Source organism: Falco naumanni, chromosome Z (genome assembly GCF_017639655.2).
Source record: "Falco naumanni isolate bFalNau1 chromosome Z, bFalNau1.pat, whole genome shotgun sequence".
NCBI classification, from domain to species: domain Eukaryota; kingdom Metazoa; phylum Chordata; class Aves; order Falconiformes; family Falconidae; genus Falco; species Falco naumanni.
This window is the reverse complement of record NC_054080.1, coordinates 18,365,072-18,381,461: the sequence shown is the minus strand read 5'-3', so window position 1 is coordinate 18,381,461 and position 16,390 is coordinate 18,365,072. Positions and strand designations below refer to the sequence as shown.

The 16,390-nt window shown below is 42.3% G+C and overlaps 2 protein-coding genes across 7 annotated transcripts; both read right to left on the bottom strand.

Moving 5' to 3' along the window:
• Positions 1-2,875: 2,875 nt before the first annotated feature.
• On the bottom strand, positions 2,876-8,392 carry LOC121081384 (survival motor neuron protein-like). Of its 6 annotated transcripts, none has more exons than XM_040580378.1 (9): positions 8,289-8,392; positions 8,129-8,200; positions 7,891-8,043; positions 7,417-7,617; positions 6,880-7,023; positions 5,749-5,820; positions 5,106-5,216; positions 4,161-4,246; positions 2,876-3,439 (listed from the first exon to the last, which is right to left on the bottom strand). In XM_040580378.1, the coding sequence occupies exons 1-8, from the start codon at positions 8,325-8,327 to the stop codon at positions 4,190-4,192; spliced, it is 849 nt and encodes a 282-aa protein (XP_040436312.1). In that variant the 5' UTR covers positions 8,328-8,392; the 3' UTR covers positions 2,876-3,439; positions 4,161-4,189. The 6 variants fall into 6 exon arrangements, with proteins under 6 accessions (XP_040436312.1, XP_040436313.1, XP_040436315.1 ...); XM_040580379.1 differs by having other exon boundaries at positions 2,876-3,435; XM_040580381.1 differs by having other exon boundaries at positions 7,444-7,617.
• A 680-nt stretch (positions 8,393-9,072) lies between these two features.
• Positions 9,073-15,062, bottom strand: LOC121080904 (small EDRK-rich factor 1). The gene is made up of 3 exons (XM_040579274.1): positions 14,976-15,062; positions 10,127-10,235; positions 9,073-9,591 (listed from the first exon to the last, which is right to left on the bottom strand). Exons 1-3 carry the CDS (start codon positions 14,980-14,982, stop codon positions 9,519-9,521), a joined length of 189 nt encoding a protein of 62 aa, XP_040435208.1. The 5' UTR covers positions 14,983-15,062; the 3' UTR covers positions 9,073-9,518.
• Positions 15,063-16,390: the final 1,328 nt, after the last annotated feature.

The following is a 16,390-nucleotide window of genomic DNA, read 5'->3' as shown; positions in this document are numbered from 1 at the left end:
AAAACCAGATTTTCATCGGTACTATAAATCAAGAATATATTTATAATTCTCTGAAAGATATGGTTCTGTAGTAGTGTTTCTGCTTTGCTTTACCTGAGGAATTCACAATCTAAATCTGTCCCTGCTTTGCAGAACCTGATGGCAGGCTAAAGCTTTCCTAGCTAATCAAGTATCTTTGGTTGCAAAAATGATCTCATCTTGAACATATTTGAGGATGAAGTTTGACTAGACTCTTAATACTCAGCCAGCAGAATCCCGTGTGGAAGCCACTGCTCTTGTGAAAACCAGGTTCTTCTATACATGTTTGAAACAGGTTTGTTAGCTATATAAACACAAGGCAAGCAAAAGATCCACTCTAACCCATGCAGGTGGGACAGAGGTTCAAGGTAGTCCTGGTATCTAATCAAAATCTTGCTTTAGCTTTATCTTTCAGTCAGGAGTGTTATGCAGCTGCAAAATCAGAATGGATAGCAAAAGCTGGAGAGGGAATCGAAATGGAATGACCCTGTCTGATGTGAAAGCCAGAGCAAAGAGTTGGAAGGAGGGTATGTTTTTAGAAAGGAGCAACCATTTATCTGAGAATTTGTATATTCATCTGGTGTTACTAAAAGGACAATAATAGCACATATCTCAATTCTGTGGCATTTTGTTTTCTTTGATTTAGTAAGCATGTAATTCCAGTAACAGATAGAGGCCACCAAAGTAAACTCATGAAGAAACTGCATTGTTGCAGTTTTTATGCAACTGGCATATCATTAAGGGAAAGAAAATTATGTACATGACCATTTTTGAGATGCATAATTTCTTGCTTGCAGGAGAACATGATAGGGTACAGTGCTTCAGCTGTGCAGGTTGCTTACAGGAATGGAAAGAAGGTGAAGATCCTATGGAAGAACGTGCAAAACGCTTCCCTGAATGAGTGATGTTATCTTAAGACAATTTCCTGCTGTGCAATGCTTTTGCTGTTTTTTTTATTTATAATTTTTTTTATACTACTTCACATGTATATGTCTGTCATATCATTTTCCTTTATTTTTGACATACATTTTAGTATATATAGTGACTTGATGACAAGAGTCCCATCTTGTAAGTAGGCTGACCATAAGGCAACACTGAAGAGCATATGGGATGGTACAGAATAACGAAGAGATTGTTAAACTCAGTATCTTACATCTGTGCAAAGCTGATCTAGTGTCTGACCTACAGTGGTTGTGTAAACTGGCATTGTATTTGTTTTGGTCTGTAAGCGTAGTATTCAGAATTGTAAACACAGTGGTATCTTACTCTACTACCCATTAATGTGCTTGCTAAAGTTCCCTCTTTTATCAGTCTTCTCAGTCTGAGTTACCAAAATGCTTAAATGAGTTCAAAGTTCTAAATAATTTTTTTTTTTTAAATGTACGGTATGTCAGCTTCACTGTATTTTTGTTCATGTCTCGTATGGGTTTGGAGCATCTTTACAAATCTTTCTTAACGTCTTATTTTTGCAGCAAAGTTTGCAAACTGTGGAGGTTTCCTGAAGCTTGAAAAGCTCTCACTATTAATCACATTGCAGGAACTGGCTGGAAAAACTTCCTTAGGACACTTAATAACATGCCTGCTTTGAAAGAGCTGGACATGAGCCATACGTTCACAAATCAGATCAAAGCCATTGGATCAGCAGTGATGCCCTTTTGTCCAGTGTGTTTCTCAATTGCCTGGTTTTCTGACAATAGTAATGGTGTGTCTCCTGCTTGATGCAGAAGATCTTAAAGTGTCTGATATCATGAAGGAGCAACGCCCCCAGTCTAGGAGTTTAAAATTATCTTGGCAAGGGTCTTGCCACTTCAACCGATTTTTCAAGACTAGAAAAGTTTGAAAGTGTTAGGGTTTGTTGGTTGGGCGTTTTTTCCCTTTCTTCTTGTATTATGAATTACACACCTGCATTGCGCATAAACATATATTGTAAAATTTTCATCAGGATGGAACATGCCAGTCTCTCCTACAGCACGGTTACATTAATGTATAATATATACATTATATAATATATAATCAAGAAATAGAAGACAGGACTAACGTAACTCTGAAAACCTGACTTGCTTTCCAAATAGTTACAAGTTGTACCCAACTGGTATATTGCAAAGAAAAACGTAAAATTTTATTTGAAACCTACTTAAAATAAATTGTTTCTGTTCTGTTGTTTGGCTTGCAATGAAATCACTTATAAAAGTAATAAAAACCCTTTATGAGCAGGACTGCACTAAAAATAGTAGTATATGCTACATTTTAGTAGTGTTACGAACTGATAAAGGCCACTTTTTGTAACATACTGCCAGATACTAACACAGGACTAGCGGACCGGGGCAGATGGCAGCTGTGTCTCTTAAGCAATGAACAGTGGCTCTTCAGCAAATTTAGCAGCTTTGTATCACTGTAAGCAATCTTAATTTACTTCAGGTAGACAATTAAGAAAAAGCTTTCAAAGTGGCTTAGGGAAGTTAAGATTATCTCTTTGTCTTTTTGCTCAATTACTTGTGAGAAAAGTGAGTTTCTGACACTTGACCACAGTAGGAAAAGAAAGTGAATGCAGCCAAGTTGAGGCCTGTATTTAGCTCGTTTCCCTGAAAAGCAAACGACTGGCATGGACTAAATTACTGTTTAGTTTTGTAGCTGCAGCCTCTGCTCTACAAGAGTTAAGACCGTAAAAGCTGAAATCTAAGTCCACACTTGGCATTACCTTTACAGCCTGCTTTTTTCTAATTTGTTTTTAATAATGGTACTCAGAAATAAGTCCACACAGCAAAACCTTTTTCAGCCATTCATCCAACAGACAGGTATCTACAGAAGCTAAAAATAAGAACCACCCCAAAATAAACCACAACCCTAAAATTCCAAGTTTGGAAAGTAAATCTTTATTACCATAAACAAAAAATGAGCCTTTCTGAATCCAGCTGTCATATTCAGGATTCTAATCAGACCCACAAGATATCTCTTAATACGAAGCCGTACTGTTTCCCAGGCCATCGCCACCAGTGACCACTGTAACATGCATTGCTGCCATAGCTCTCCTAAAAGAGTACATTGTAATTGCTTGTTCTGCTGGTGTCATTCGGACAAAAAGTCAGAGGGAATACAAGAGGTGATAAAATGAGAGATAAATTAAATCTACCATGTGGGGTTAAAGACTTAAATCTATCATGAGGTAAGAAGACTTAGAATTGTTGCAGGGAATTGAAAAATATTTTATTGCTGCATTGCTTCCTAAATACATTTGACTAGAGGTCTTCAAGAAATAGCTCATTTCAATACACATATAGTTACTAGTCTCAAGTTGGGTTTTTGTTATCAAGGACAAGTCAATGTTTAAGAAAATGTCAGAATTCATTGTCTTCATAATGATCTTCACCATCTACCATCAGTGTGTGATATACACCTCTCAGTGGGAAGGATTTGTACCTGGCTTTAAAAAAGAAGCAAAAATTAGTATACAAGAGCTTTTTGTTTTTAAACAAACAAACAAGAATTTACTCAGCTGCACAGAAATTACATGTCACAGAAGATCAGAAAAAGAAGTCCCCAAAAGAACGTAGTTTAGTTCCGTAAGGAACTGAAAAATACACTGGAGAATTGTAAACAAAGGATTTAAAATAAAATTACAGGCATTGAAGTAATGAAAACAGAATTGCTCGACAACATAAAACTGAAATGTTCATCTTGTCCTGAAAACAAAGTTTAGGTGCGCATCCTGCTATCCCATCCGTATAAAGATGCAGTTGCTTCTGAAGATGTGTACACATATGAAAAAACTGCATTTCACTTAATCTTTTCTTTTCAAACTAGCCCACAAACAAAGAAGGTTAACTCTCTAATAATTCAAGTAAGCTGCGCTGTTAATCCTGATGTAGAGAAATGCTGTATCTAAACCTTTCACCACAGCAATAAAATACTCTCCTTCCTTCTAGCCAAGAAAAACTATTCCATGGCTGCTAAGCAAGGAAAGGATTAATACTGGCAGAAGTGGTGTTTGTAGACAGCCGTTAGAGCGGGTGGAAGTCCTGAAGCTCACAGGTTTTGCACAGAATTCAGAACTTGTTGAGAGCTTGTACAATGAACTGTAGTTTCAAATTTGTCAAGCAACGCCGTATCTTCATTTAATATGATCATAAAATTATGATACTCACAATCCCTCAAAGCAATGATGGATATTCAATTATTTTGCATGTGTTTGTCTCTCCAGTGCTGCTTCCATTCGACTTTGTTTTAAACCCTACAGGACAGAATTTAGTAAAATCTTGTTTTTACTACCATGGAAATAAAAAGTTTAATTGCAGAACAAAAAACTTTTTTTAGTCTTTTACACATCAAGAATAGCTTTTAATAGCTCTTTGGGGAAATCAGAATAAGCAGTTTAAAAAGGGCAAAGCCAACTACACGTCTTCTTTATAATTTGTGGCTCTACAGAATAATTTCAAATATAGACTTCCTGTTCAATTAGAAGTAAATTAAAGCAATCCACAATCATATATAATCTGAAATAAAAAAATCCAAAACTAGTCTTTTGAAGACACCCTATGGCAAAAACCTCCCTGATGTAAAGAGTTTAATTCCTCTTGTAATTTTCTTTCTTCATATCAATACTCCACATCACAGATTTTTCACAACTATGCTGATAACTCCTGCTGGACCTCCACAATCACCTGGAACAGTTACTAATGAACGGTCTCTGCAAAAATGCCAAATCTGATCCTAAACTGACACTAGCACTCATACTCGAAGAAAATACATAAAAGACTACTGAATAATAAACATAATCAGATTTATTCCACCTGTCTACAGAGACAAAACTGGTTGTTTCAGAATAACTATAAAACACTGGCTATAAAAGCACCTCAAGGGACCTCTCCGGTGGAACAAAAACCTAAACATTGACTATACATATGTGCTGGCTCATGTGACTCCTACTTAAGGACAAGAACACTTATACAAAATACCCTTAAATTTCACTATCATAAATTAGAATAAAAGATCTAAAAAGCAGCCCTCCCTGTCTAACGTCTTGCAGAAAACAGCACCAGCAACACAAAAGCAAAACTTAAAAGACACTTCAAGACAACAGTTGCACATACCAGGTAATACCCAGTGTGATAACCACTCATGTACCAGGCTATCAACATGCTCCCCAATGCTTCATCATCCTCAGAAGAGTCTGGTGTCATAGGTGGTGGAGGAGGAATCAACTAAGAAACGACAAAGGAAATGTCTCTTTCAACAGGGTATACCCCAGATTAGATAGCAACCAATTCTAAAAGATCAAAATGTGAAACTGAAAAATAGGAACATATCTTCAATGCATTCTCTGAAAAGTGTCAAATAAGATGGCATTTTCTGAAAAAAATCTAATTTCCAAAGCTTGGGAGAAACAGAATTCCTGCAGCTTGACTGTCCACAAAAAAACTTTTATTAGGGGAAAATACTGATCTGCATCAGTGGAATGCTGTTATTTAAATGTAAGGTGCGGTTTCTTAAAATTAATTTTTCTCTTGGTATTCTTACCAACAGCTTCACTGTCACAAAAATGAGTGCAGACCTGACCTTGTGCATTAGATTATTTTAATATTTGTAACAATGTATTATCAAATACCTGGAAAACACAGACTTTAACACAGAAATGAGTTCTAAAAACACAAGCAGTGAGCACATTTATTCAGAAAAATTGAGATCACCAATACTCATCTCTGACACTTTCTTCCTCATTCTCCTGTCACTTACTGGTGGTCCTACTGGTAAGGGTGGGGGCCAGCAAGATAGCAATGATGGAAGTGCCTTGAATTTTGATCCAGGCTACATTGAAAAAAATTGAACAGTGCAAATTAAAAAGAAATTTCAGGCATTAGGATTTTAAGAGATTTGAAGCAATTCACATACCTTAAACTAAGGACAATACAACCCAGCAAATTTAATGAAACTGCAATAACACACAGTAGCTATTTCTGTGGAGCATTTCACGGCCAGAAAAATAAAAGTTACATTAAGTGTGTCGCTGAGGTAAACAGTGCTGAAACAGGGTTCCAGCTAATACAAGCATTTAAAAAAGTTTTTCCTAAACAGAAGTCAGTGGTTGTACTCTTACGTGAAGAAATGTATCTAATATTTCCCAAAGGCAAACGAGTAATTGCTCTGCTCCTGTGTGGCTGGGGGCACATGCTGACTAAATTCCATTATGCTTGCAAATGTCTTTAAATCTTTACGTGTCTTTAAAAATATACAAATCTTTTGATATGAAAGAAAAAAAGACAAAAGAAAACCTTATAAAGAAATATTGCACAAACAGTACGATTTAGAAAACATAATGGTGCATTCAACCGCACTATCACTTAGATGCCTACAAACCAGGAAAACTGAAGAGTGTATCAATACCCCATCCCTCATAATTCCATGGAGAAGCTACAGCTGAGAGCTTTAATGACATCTGGACATCACTTTTGTTGCCTTCAATGTCCTGGGCAGTGAAATATATCTTAGCTAGAAAAAGTGCTAGAAAATAAAAAAGCTAGAAAATCTTAAAACATCAACAGTGCTATCATTAACAGCACTATCACAGTCCAGAGACCACCGCCCTTCTTTTAAGTTACAAGGCAATTGCAAAGTTAAGTGTTGGCTACAGAAAAGGCTTTCCTCACTAGCTAGCACTGCAAAAGGGCTACACATAGTAACCTGTGACCAGATTATTCTAAAATGACATACCAACAACTTCCAACATGTGTATTTGTATGTTAACTCTCAAAATGCTGTTATTTGCTTTCTAGACAATGATTAAGTATCATCCTATTGTCTCAGAATTTATAATAACATCAGGCCTAACAACAGTATATGAGTTATTTCAGATAAGGCTGAGCTTACCCTTCCCAGGCCTGGGGTTGCTGGTGGTGAGAGAAAATGAAAATTTTGAGGGGAGAATCTCGCTTTTGTGCAGTTGTTTTTGATTCGAGGTAACTGAGAAGATTTTTCACTTTCATCTGTTGAATATGGTGTTTCATTTTCATTCTAGAAGACACAGACGTTTTTATGGGACGCCCTAAACAAGGGTTTACAGCAAGCAATTTTTGCCTGAAAAAGCCTGGAAAACCCCACCCACATCCTTCCCTCTCTCTAGATAACCCACTTCTACTGAGGAAAGATCTTATAACCTCATAATCTTAACTGCTCACCATTTTAGCTATGTTATCTCTCACTCGTGAATTTCTTGTTGTCCCCTCCCTTTTTTCCATTCAGAGTTCCAGAAGTAAGGGGACTCTTTCATTCCCTTCATCAGATTGTGTCCTTTCACAATGGAATCGGGTATCAATTCTCACTCTGAACAACGCAGCGGTACCAGAAATACTGGAAAAGTTGATTCTCCCACTTTCCTTTTCAGACAAACGAAAAAGTGTCCCTCACCTCCCCAAAATTCCCCATCCCATTTACTGTTTCATCACTGGCTGGAGGAAGTAGATCAGACAGGTTCTGCTCCTCCTGATTTCCGTATCCCGTGTAAGTAACAACACATGTGCCTCTCTTCTGATTGATGGAGGCAATAGTTGCTAGGTACACATTACCATCCTCAGACCAAACAGCATTGCAGCTGTCACCAACTTTCCACTGCAACAGAAGAGGCAAGTAAATACTGACACCAGTGATCAGAGAGAAAGACGCCTTTTTCTAAATGGCATTTTTTCCCCAACCACAAGAATGACTACTTCCCCTGCACCACCACCCCCAGAAGTTTTTCTGTTGTATTTAGCAAAATCGCTAAATGTAAACTATAAATAAGGTTAATAAGATTACCACCACCACCACGCCAGAACGTTACTCTCAAGGTGATTAAAAAGCTGCTTTCGAGTACCACAGAGAAGTACAACACGCAATACAAACGTTGCTAGCGTCTACAGGTGAGGTGACCTGTTTCCAAGGCACTGCGTTGCTCTTCTTCCTATTCCTGTTCTTTTTATTGTTTTTTCTTTTCATCCTCAGGCGCTGCTCCTGCTTGTCCGAAGGCTCCGAACACTCGCCATTCTTTAAAGCGTTCTTCGGGAAGAGAGAGGAGGGAAGCAATGAAAGGCAACCCAGCGGCGCCAGCCCCGGGCCCAGCCTCGCGCGGGCCGCCCCTTACCCTGAAGGAGGCCACCGCCTTGTCGTACGCCTTGATGAGGGCCGTGTCGTCCCACACATCCGAGTCGTCGCTCTGCAGAGGCCACAGACCGCTTTACCGCCGCTCCCAAAGCCCCGCTGCCCCTGCCCCTGCCCCCGCCCCGGCCCCGGCCGGCGCCCACCTGCCCGGTCCCACGCCGGTACACCACCTGCCCCGCCATGGCCGGCCGCTGCCCCGCGCGCACGCCATCTGCGCACGCGCCGAATCGTCACTTCCGGCGCGCCGCGCCACCGCCCCCGCGGCGTCAGGGACCCTCCCGCACGCCCGCCGTCACGGCACTCCCACGGCAGGGATCCCTCCGCCGGGTCGATCGCCGCGTTGGACCGAAGCGTTGCCGCGCGGGCCTGGCAGCGCGCCGGCCGAGCGCCAGCAAAAACACTTGCTCAGCTCACGGCCAAGCGCAGGTACGAGGTTGCCCGGACAGCCGCGCTCTCCTTCAGGTTCCCCGGGGGGCTGTTAACATCGACTGTGCTCCGGTCCCGCTCCAGCAAAGACCCCAGATGCTCTCCTTCGGAGAAGCAGCTCTGCCTCAGTCGGTGCATGCACACTGAGCCATGCCTGTAAGTGACCCCTGTGTTTTCTCACCCAAAGTTCTTATTCTTGAGGCTAGTTTACGCATTTTAGGGACAATACAGTTTCAACACCTGCAACTCATTAACTTCAAGCCTGCAGCTTCTCTGAAGTTAGTATCAGCAGCAGATTCACCACCAGTGACATGCACCAATGAAGTCTGCAGCTTTGACAGGCATCTTTCTGTAGTGCTGACTTACCACTTCCATTGCTTGTAATAGGCATTTAAAGTTTTATTTATACTTGTATTGCACTGCATTTCTCCATTTGTGCTCTTGGTAACTTGTTGGAAATCAACTGATGATCAAGCATAACCATTTCACATTAGACAGTACTTCATGCAACATTTTATTATAAAAATAATTTAGCATAAGATCTACAGTTTAGACCTCTGTAAGATTAAGCACATTTTACAAGTATGTTCCATTCTCAATGAAGCTGTACTTCAATAATTAAGACAAGAAAATCTGGTCTAACTGTAGATTCAGAAATTCATTGTTACTGGAACCACTAAGTTAAACCAACAAATGCAGCAAAAGCTGCAGTAAAGCTGTCACTTGTACTTTTCATATACATGCAGAACAGTGTAGTCAGTTTTGAAAGAGCACACCAGACAATTAAGCCTACATTAACCAGAAAATACTAAACAGAAAAAACTAACTCTAGCTGAAGAGCTCTGCAATACAGACATTTAATCATTTAATGGCCAGACACTTCTACAAATTATCTTCTAGGCCCTTCTGCTTCATTGGTGCATTCTTATCTTCACCATACAGACAGCTCATTTTGCTCCTGTCTGCATAGACTTCCTTTCATTAGCTGCTTTTTGTTTTTGCTGCATAATTTCAGAGTCTCTGTAAAGAAAAGAAAAAAAAAGTAGGATTTCAGACACCGGCTCACTGTTTTTCTAAGTAGGGTCTCCTCCTGCTTGTTTTTGCCCTTTACCAACCCTCATTTCAAGGGGAAAAGATTCATATACAACTTTTTAAGTTAGCCATGAGCATACTGTTTCTATTACCCTTTTTTTCCAGTACAGTACCCCTTGAGGTAAACAAATTACTTCGTTAGTAGACCTTACATAATTATTTTAGTTTTAGGACACAATAGATCAAACATCTTCAAGAAAGTATTACACAATCATTTCCTGTTTGTTCCAAACAAAAAGCTGCTCAAAAGAAATAAAAGCTTTATGGGTCTTATGAAAAGTATGTCTCTTTAACAGCAGATATAGTAAAACATACATCCACAGTTTATGCTCTGGCATGTGAATGGACTGTCAATCAAAGCAAAGTACTTAAATGCTGTTTCAGCTACGACAGTGGACTCTTTCTGACCCATTTCCCCCTCCTATTTTGCCCAGCCATTTCAGTCAACTTTACTAGATCTTACCTCTGTTTTCTCTGAGAAGCAGACAAGCTATCTTCTTTCCTTTTCCCTTTGTGGATCTCCTGAGTCTTTTTCAGGTTCTTTTGGCGGGCAAGTTCACGCTGGTTTCCACCTGTAAGATATACAGTTAATACAGGTTTTTTTTAAACCCAGTTTGCCTGTGTAGAAGTGTATTATAAAGGTGGTAAGGTTTGGCTCAATCTGGAGAGTGGCATGGCAGTATCTTCCTTCACAGTCTCCCCCTCCAGTGCACAATGGGAAGTATGAAAGCTTTTAGTTCTGACATTTATGTTGCTACAGGTCATGTCCAAGAGATGACCAAAATCCATTCCAACAATAGCCCAGGCAAAATCACAACAGTAACTCATTCGAAGAGGAGCGATCCTCTATCTCAAACATATTCTAGCATCCCAATATAGCTTACAAATTAATTTTAGACTGAAAGAACAGCATTAAAGTAAGGGCAGCCTGAAAGAGTTCAGAAACGTTCTCACACTCTTCCCAAAGCCCTCTTAAGAAATCAAAAAGCAAATGGCTGCCAAGTTTTCTCCAGAAATATCTACCTGCTTTCAGTCTGTAATGCTGTCACACAAAGTCACTAACAGATTCCATCACATCCCATGGTCAAGCACCACAAACTTCTGAAGTCTTGCTCATACTTAGTAGTAGCAATTAGGGGCTTCGCATCTATTTGTAGAAAAAATACATTTCTGCAGATGCTACTTAGAAGATGACCAGTATACCTAACACATATGAGAACTTTGGCTTTACTTTTTACTGTATGAAGTCCTCAAAACTACTTAACACAGGGTTCACAATGTATTACTGGGCACTCGTGCCCCAGAAGCCCAGCCAGCACTATCAAATGCTAGAGTTTCCTTAATCTGGGAATCAAGAAAGCAGAGAAGACCACATAGTACACAAGCAGCTGTATGCAAGTTTAAATAATTTTTGCTCCAAGGCAGCTAACATGCATGCAGTATGGAGTTACAGCAGCTACGGAGCTTCAGCCCAAGATTTTGTTTACCCACCCTATGCCACAGAACCCCTTGCAAAAGAGCTGGGGGAGCTGACAATCTTACCTTATAGCACAACCAAAACTCCAGTTCTTCATCAAAACACCTTGCTCAGAATAAAACAGCCTACCCCCTTCCCAAGTCAGATGCATGCATGTGTCCCTCTGCAGGGTGGACAACCCTAATGCTGTTCACATGCAAGAATATTTTCATGCTTTTGAAGGAATTAGCAAACAAACATTCAGGAAGGTTCCTTCTATGCACTGTTACAGATTTTCTGTTCACAGCTTTCTTCCCCATGCATGCTTTTTAGATTTCATTGTTAACCAACATCTGCATTTTTCAACCTTGCTCATTTTAGGTATTTCTCTGTGTAGGAGCTCCCTTAACTTGGCAGCAAGGGCACAGTTACATTTTTTCTATCTACTTTGCTTGTCAAGTCCATTCAATTAGTTATGCTCAAATACTATTAAAGAGGTGACAAGATATTTATCATTTGAAATCAAGGGCAGCTCTTAAGCATGGCCTTAGCAAGTGCTTAGCCTCACTCTCAACTAGACATACAAAGACACAAAACCACATTACTGTTGCCAGTATAGAGGACACGTCTTCAGGGTACAACCAGCTTTCCCCTGGAATACAAACCCCCTGAACTGCTGGCAAGTTAGGTATGCAATCCTTTTGATCAGACAACATTCCTAAGGGCATGACATCAAATCCAGCACAACACAACTGCTGCTCAGAGCAGAAGCAACTCTGCATCTAAACACTCAGGGTCTTCCAGGTAATGGCCACAGCCATCACAGTTACAAACTCTTTTGCATTTGCTGGCAATCTTTCCTTAATATCCATCTCTTTATGGCAGTTCTAACCTGCTGTAACCTGCCAGAGCAGGTTCACTTGCTTGGTATTTCTTCTTGCCCTGCTTCTTTTGGACTCCACATGTTCCCAATATGCTAGGTGTAATCACTTGTGCTGCTGAACAAACATGATCACATTTTTCTATGCTCAAAAATGAAAGATCCATCTCCCCATAATTTCTGTAGTGCCTCTTTTCAGATTCTCTCAAGTCTAAAGACTCCCTATGTCATCTTTCAATCTTGAAGACAGAGATCTCTCCAATCTTCAGGTGCCCGTACTTTCAAGTATACGGAAACAGTTTCAGACTAGGTCAATTTTAAACAGCAACCTGTTGACAGGATCCACAGCTTTGTACTCACCCTGTTTCTCTGATAAAGGTACTTGCCATACCAACAAGTAGACAAAAGCAACCCTAGAGAAGCCAGGGTTCTGTGCATTCTTCACACCAGCATGTGTACTGTCTGGCAAGAGGTGCCAGAAGCCCAAATGAAAACAGCAAATTATGACTGCTGCTTCCTAAGGGCTACTCCTGCCTTGGAAGATATATTTCATCTGTGACAGGATGTCAAGTACCACCTTTTGAAAAAACTAAAGAGAACTCCTTCTCCTTAGCGTTCAGTGAGATCCTGTCCCCAGCTTCCATATAGAAGAGCCACTGTTTTTTCAGAAACTGAATTATACCAGCTATCTATCTCTAGCAGTACTGGCGATTACAACCTGATGAGTCATGAGCAGATGATACATTCCAGGCTATAAATGGTTCTTGGGACTTGTGGTGCTCAGGAGGCATCAAGGTCATGTGAACAAGCTAGCAGCAATGAAAGAGCTCTTGTGCTTAAAGAAATAAAGTATGGAAGTCAAACCACACTGCTATAGTCAGAATTCATAGAGCAGTTACCCTCTGCCCTTAGCCTTATGCACTTTCCAAGCAAACATCATGCAGGGTGTCTGCAGAGTTATTCCATACACAGTAAGATTGTAATCTTAAGAACCGAACTAAATGGCATCACTGAAAAGCTTGGCTGCCACTCCTGCACAGGAAAGAAGAGCACACAGAAAAGTAGAGCAATACAGTATGCACACAAGGCATACAGAGCCAAACTATTTGAAAAAAAAACCCACCCTTGTACTATCTCTATTTCCAAGTCAACGCTTTCAAGGACTGTTTGGCCCCAGTACCTCAACTGGGATGCTGAATGAGTATCCCTAGCTCCAAGTGAGACGGTGTTGCCTCCTATATTCTGTCACTTCAACCTACATCTTCCAGGAAGGGTGGTCCAGTCCTGACAGAAGACAGTTCAGCTTCCTGTAATGTGAAATTCAAGCATGAACTGCCACATAAAGGCAAGTGCACCCTTCCTGCAGATACCTATGCCTGAGCATCCCCATTCTTGCCTGACTCTGCAAGACATGTGCTTTAGTTCAAATGTCCCTGCTCTTCCATCTCCAAGATCTAGCTGTTCTTGAAAAGAAAGATAAGCAAAAGACCTCTGAATAGCACTGAAACAAGCAGTAATCATCTCTACTGTAAGGAAGTCAAATAGAACGGCTGTAGGGATTGCCTACTGAGGTCATCATCCCTAGAGTTCTTTCTGAGCAGCAAAGGATGTAATCATGTCAAAACTTAAGAAGAAAAGTGCCTGCCACCATGTCCCAAAAATGGAAAGCAAAATTAAACAGAGCCATTTAATGCTAGAACAAAGCAATAATGGAAGATGAGTGACAAAAAACCCCCTCCAATTCATCCAGCCATCACCATCTTCACAAATTTACTCAGTTTTCAGCTACCCTGAAATCTGGCAATGCAACAAGTACCATAAATTTATGAACTCAGAAGCACAGTAAGTAGTTGATACTAAGTAATCCGTTCTTATTCTATTTTGCTATATATCCATTTTAAATCACAGGGTCTAGTCTAGGTCTGACTGACAACAAAGCACTGAACTCTGATAACATGTACTAAAGCTTGGGCAAGACTGCATGGTAGCACACCAGAACTTCCACATCTCTAGTACTTAAGATATGGCATTAAACTTGGTTGTTGTAAGGCGAAATGCTATGCTCAAGTGTGGGACACTGATTCTTTTTAACCTTAAGCTAGCTATATGTATTTTATCTTCACGCCGAGCAGGAGAAAAAAATACCTAAGCCCTAAACCTTCCTCTTCTTCATGTTCAAAGTCTGACCTGTGCACAAATACTTTAACAATGCAAATATTCACCTGCACTTCCAGCAGTATAGTGGCTTCAAAGCTATGTATTTTTAAGTGTGAATGTAAAAAACACCTCCTCAATCAGAGGCAGGTTCTGTATGGCCAAGAATATGCAGAAGCCAAAACAGCAACCCCACCAGTTAGGTCCGTTGGAATATTCTAGATGTGGTTCACAGTTTATCACCATTTTAGAGTAGATAAACCAACGTTACTTTTGCATACAGTGACGATTAGCAAGTTCTGTTCCCCTTTCAACGACAGCTTCAACAACCACCATTTAAGGAACATAGAATTCAGTCTTTGGCAGTGATACAAAAGCCACTTTGTGACCAGATGGTAGCTAGGACTGAAACTGAGCGTTACTGATCTTCTAGCATATGACCATCTTCCTTCCTCCTCTCCACACCCCCACCACCATCCACCACCCCCCCCCCAACACAGCTACGCCAGGGGACGAGGTGCGGATGTTTTTACCGCCAGTCTAGGCGGGCGGTGAGATGTCAGAAGCCTCAGCCCTAGCGGCCCACCCACCTGCCGCCGAGTTTTGCCACAGGGGACGCCAAGTCCACAAGGCCCAAGACCCGCCAGCGGCCCCAGACCGACCACCGGGCTGCCCTCGGCGTCGCACCCAGGCCTCGCATCCCTGCCGGCCGGGAGGCAGCCGGGCCGCCGCCTTGCCGGTGGAGCGGCCCAAGGCCCACCGCCCACACCGCTCCCCGGACAGGGCCCCAAAGCAGTCCCCTTGAGGCCTGCTGGCACTCACGGGTCATCGCGAGACGCTCGGGCCGCGCCCCACCGCCTGCCAAATCTTTCCACCTGCCGCGACCCGCCGCCTCTGCCCCCTATAAAGCCTCGCCGGCCCCTGACGTCATTGCGGCGCGCGGGAGGCGGTACACCGCCCGGCGGCCTGGGCCAATCAGCGGGCGGGGCGTTGCTGCCGCGCGCCTGTGGAGGGCGCGGCCGTTCCTCTCCTTCCGCCCCCCCCGCGAGGCGGGTGTCGGGGCCGCGGAGGCGGTGCCGCCGGTGCGGGTGCCGGGCTGTCTCGTGTGGCCGCGGGAGGGGCGCTGCCGGTGGCGGGCGGCCGCTCCCCACGGGCAGTTTTCGGAGAATCAAGCTCCCGTGAAGCGGCGAGAGCTAGAAACCCCGCGACGGGCGGGCCTGCACGCTCGCTGTTGGAACGAGCAACGGCGGCAGTGCGACAATCCCACTGAGCTGTGGTCGGGGCGAGAGATTGCAAAGGCGGCCGCATCCGCGCGAGTAGTAGTTCCCGTGACACAGCGCGCGGCTTTCGGCCAGCGATCAAGTGGAAAAAGAAATCACTACAGCTCCTTGTAATTTACAACCACCAATACCATGCGGCTCGGTATTAGATCAGGTCACACGTGGTTAACCGAAACGGTCTGCTGAGATTTAGACAAAACACGTAGGTATCTACAATGAAAAAGCAAAGAATTAAAAAAACGGAGAAAGAATGTTATAAACAGTTAACGAATCAAGGCCTCGGGAGAAGAAACAGACACCATAAATACAGCTAGCTGGGGCACAAGATGAGGAGAACCAAAGGGTTAATGGGACCAAACAGAAAAGTACTGTAATTACGAGTGAACTATCCAATTCGCATACTAAAAAGTCCACCCTGGAGCACAGGAAGCCCCCTGCTAACAGAGCCCCTATCCACAGAATACGAAAGGAGAATGCTGTTCCTTTAAGTGGAGCCGAGGCTCGGAAGAGACAGTGAGAATTCAAGTGTGACTAAACGTCATTGTACACCAACGTTCAAAGCGCGTACAATGTTTTACCGTGCGTTTAGAAGGTCGCTAGCTTTGTGCTAGCAGAGCACCCAGCTCTGCGCAGACGTGCGATACACGATGGTGTCCCGGTTCTGTGTGTGGATCGGCTCTCGCTTACCGGTAGGGCTAATGAAACAATTGTACCACGCTGGAATTTTCAATTTTGAACCGAGCGGTTTGTGAGACAACAAAAGATTAAACAAAAAACCGAACCCAAACACTCTGCTGTTTTCCTTGGGCGTTACTCGTCTTTTCTAGCTTTGCTCGCTGAGAGCTGCGGTGTATTCTTCCATTTAGAGAATGCTTTCCCCCCCCGCCCCCTAATACACCGCCCAAGCCTTCCCGAAGGAAAGCACTTGTTCCCAGCCGCAGGAATCTCTCTTCTGCG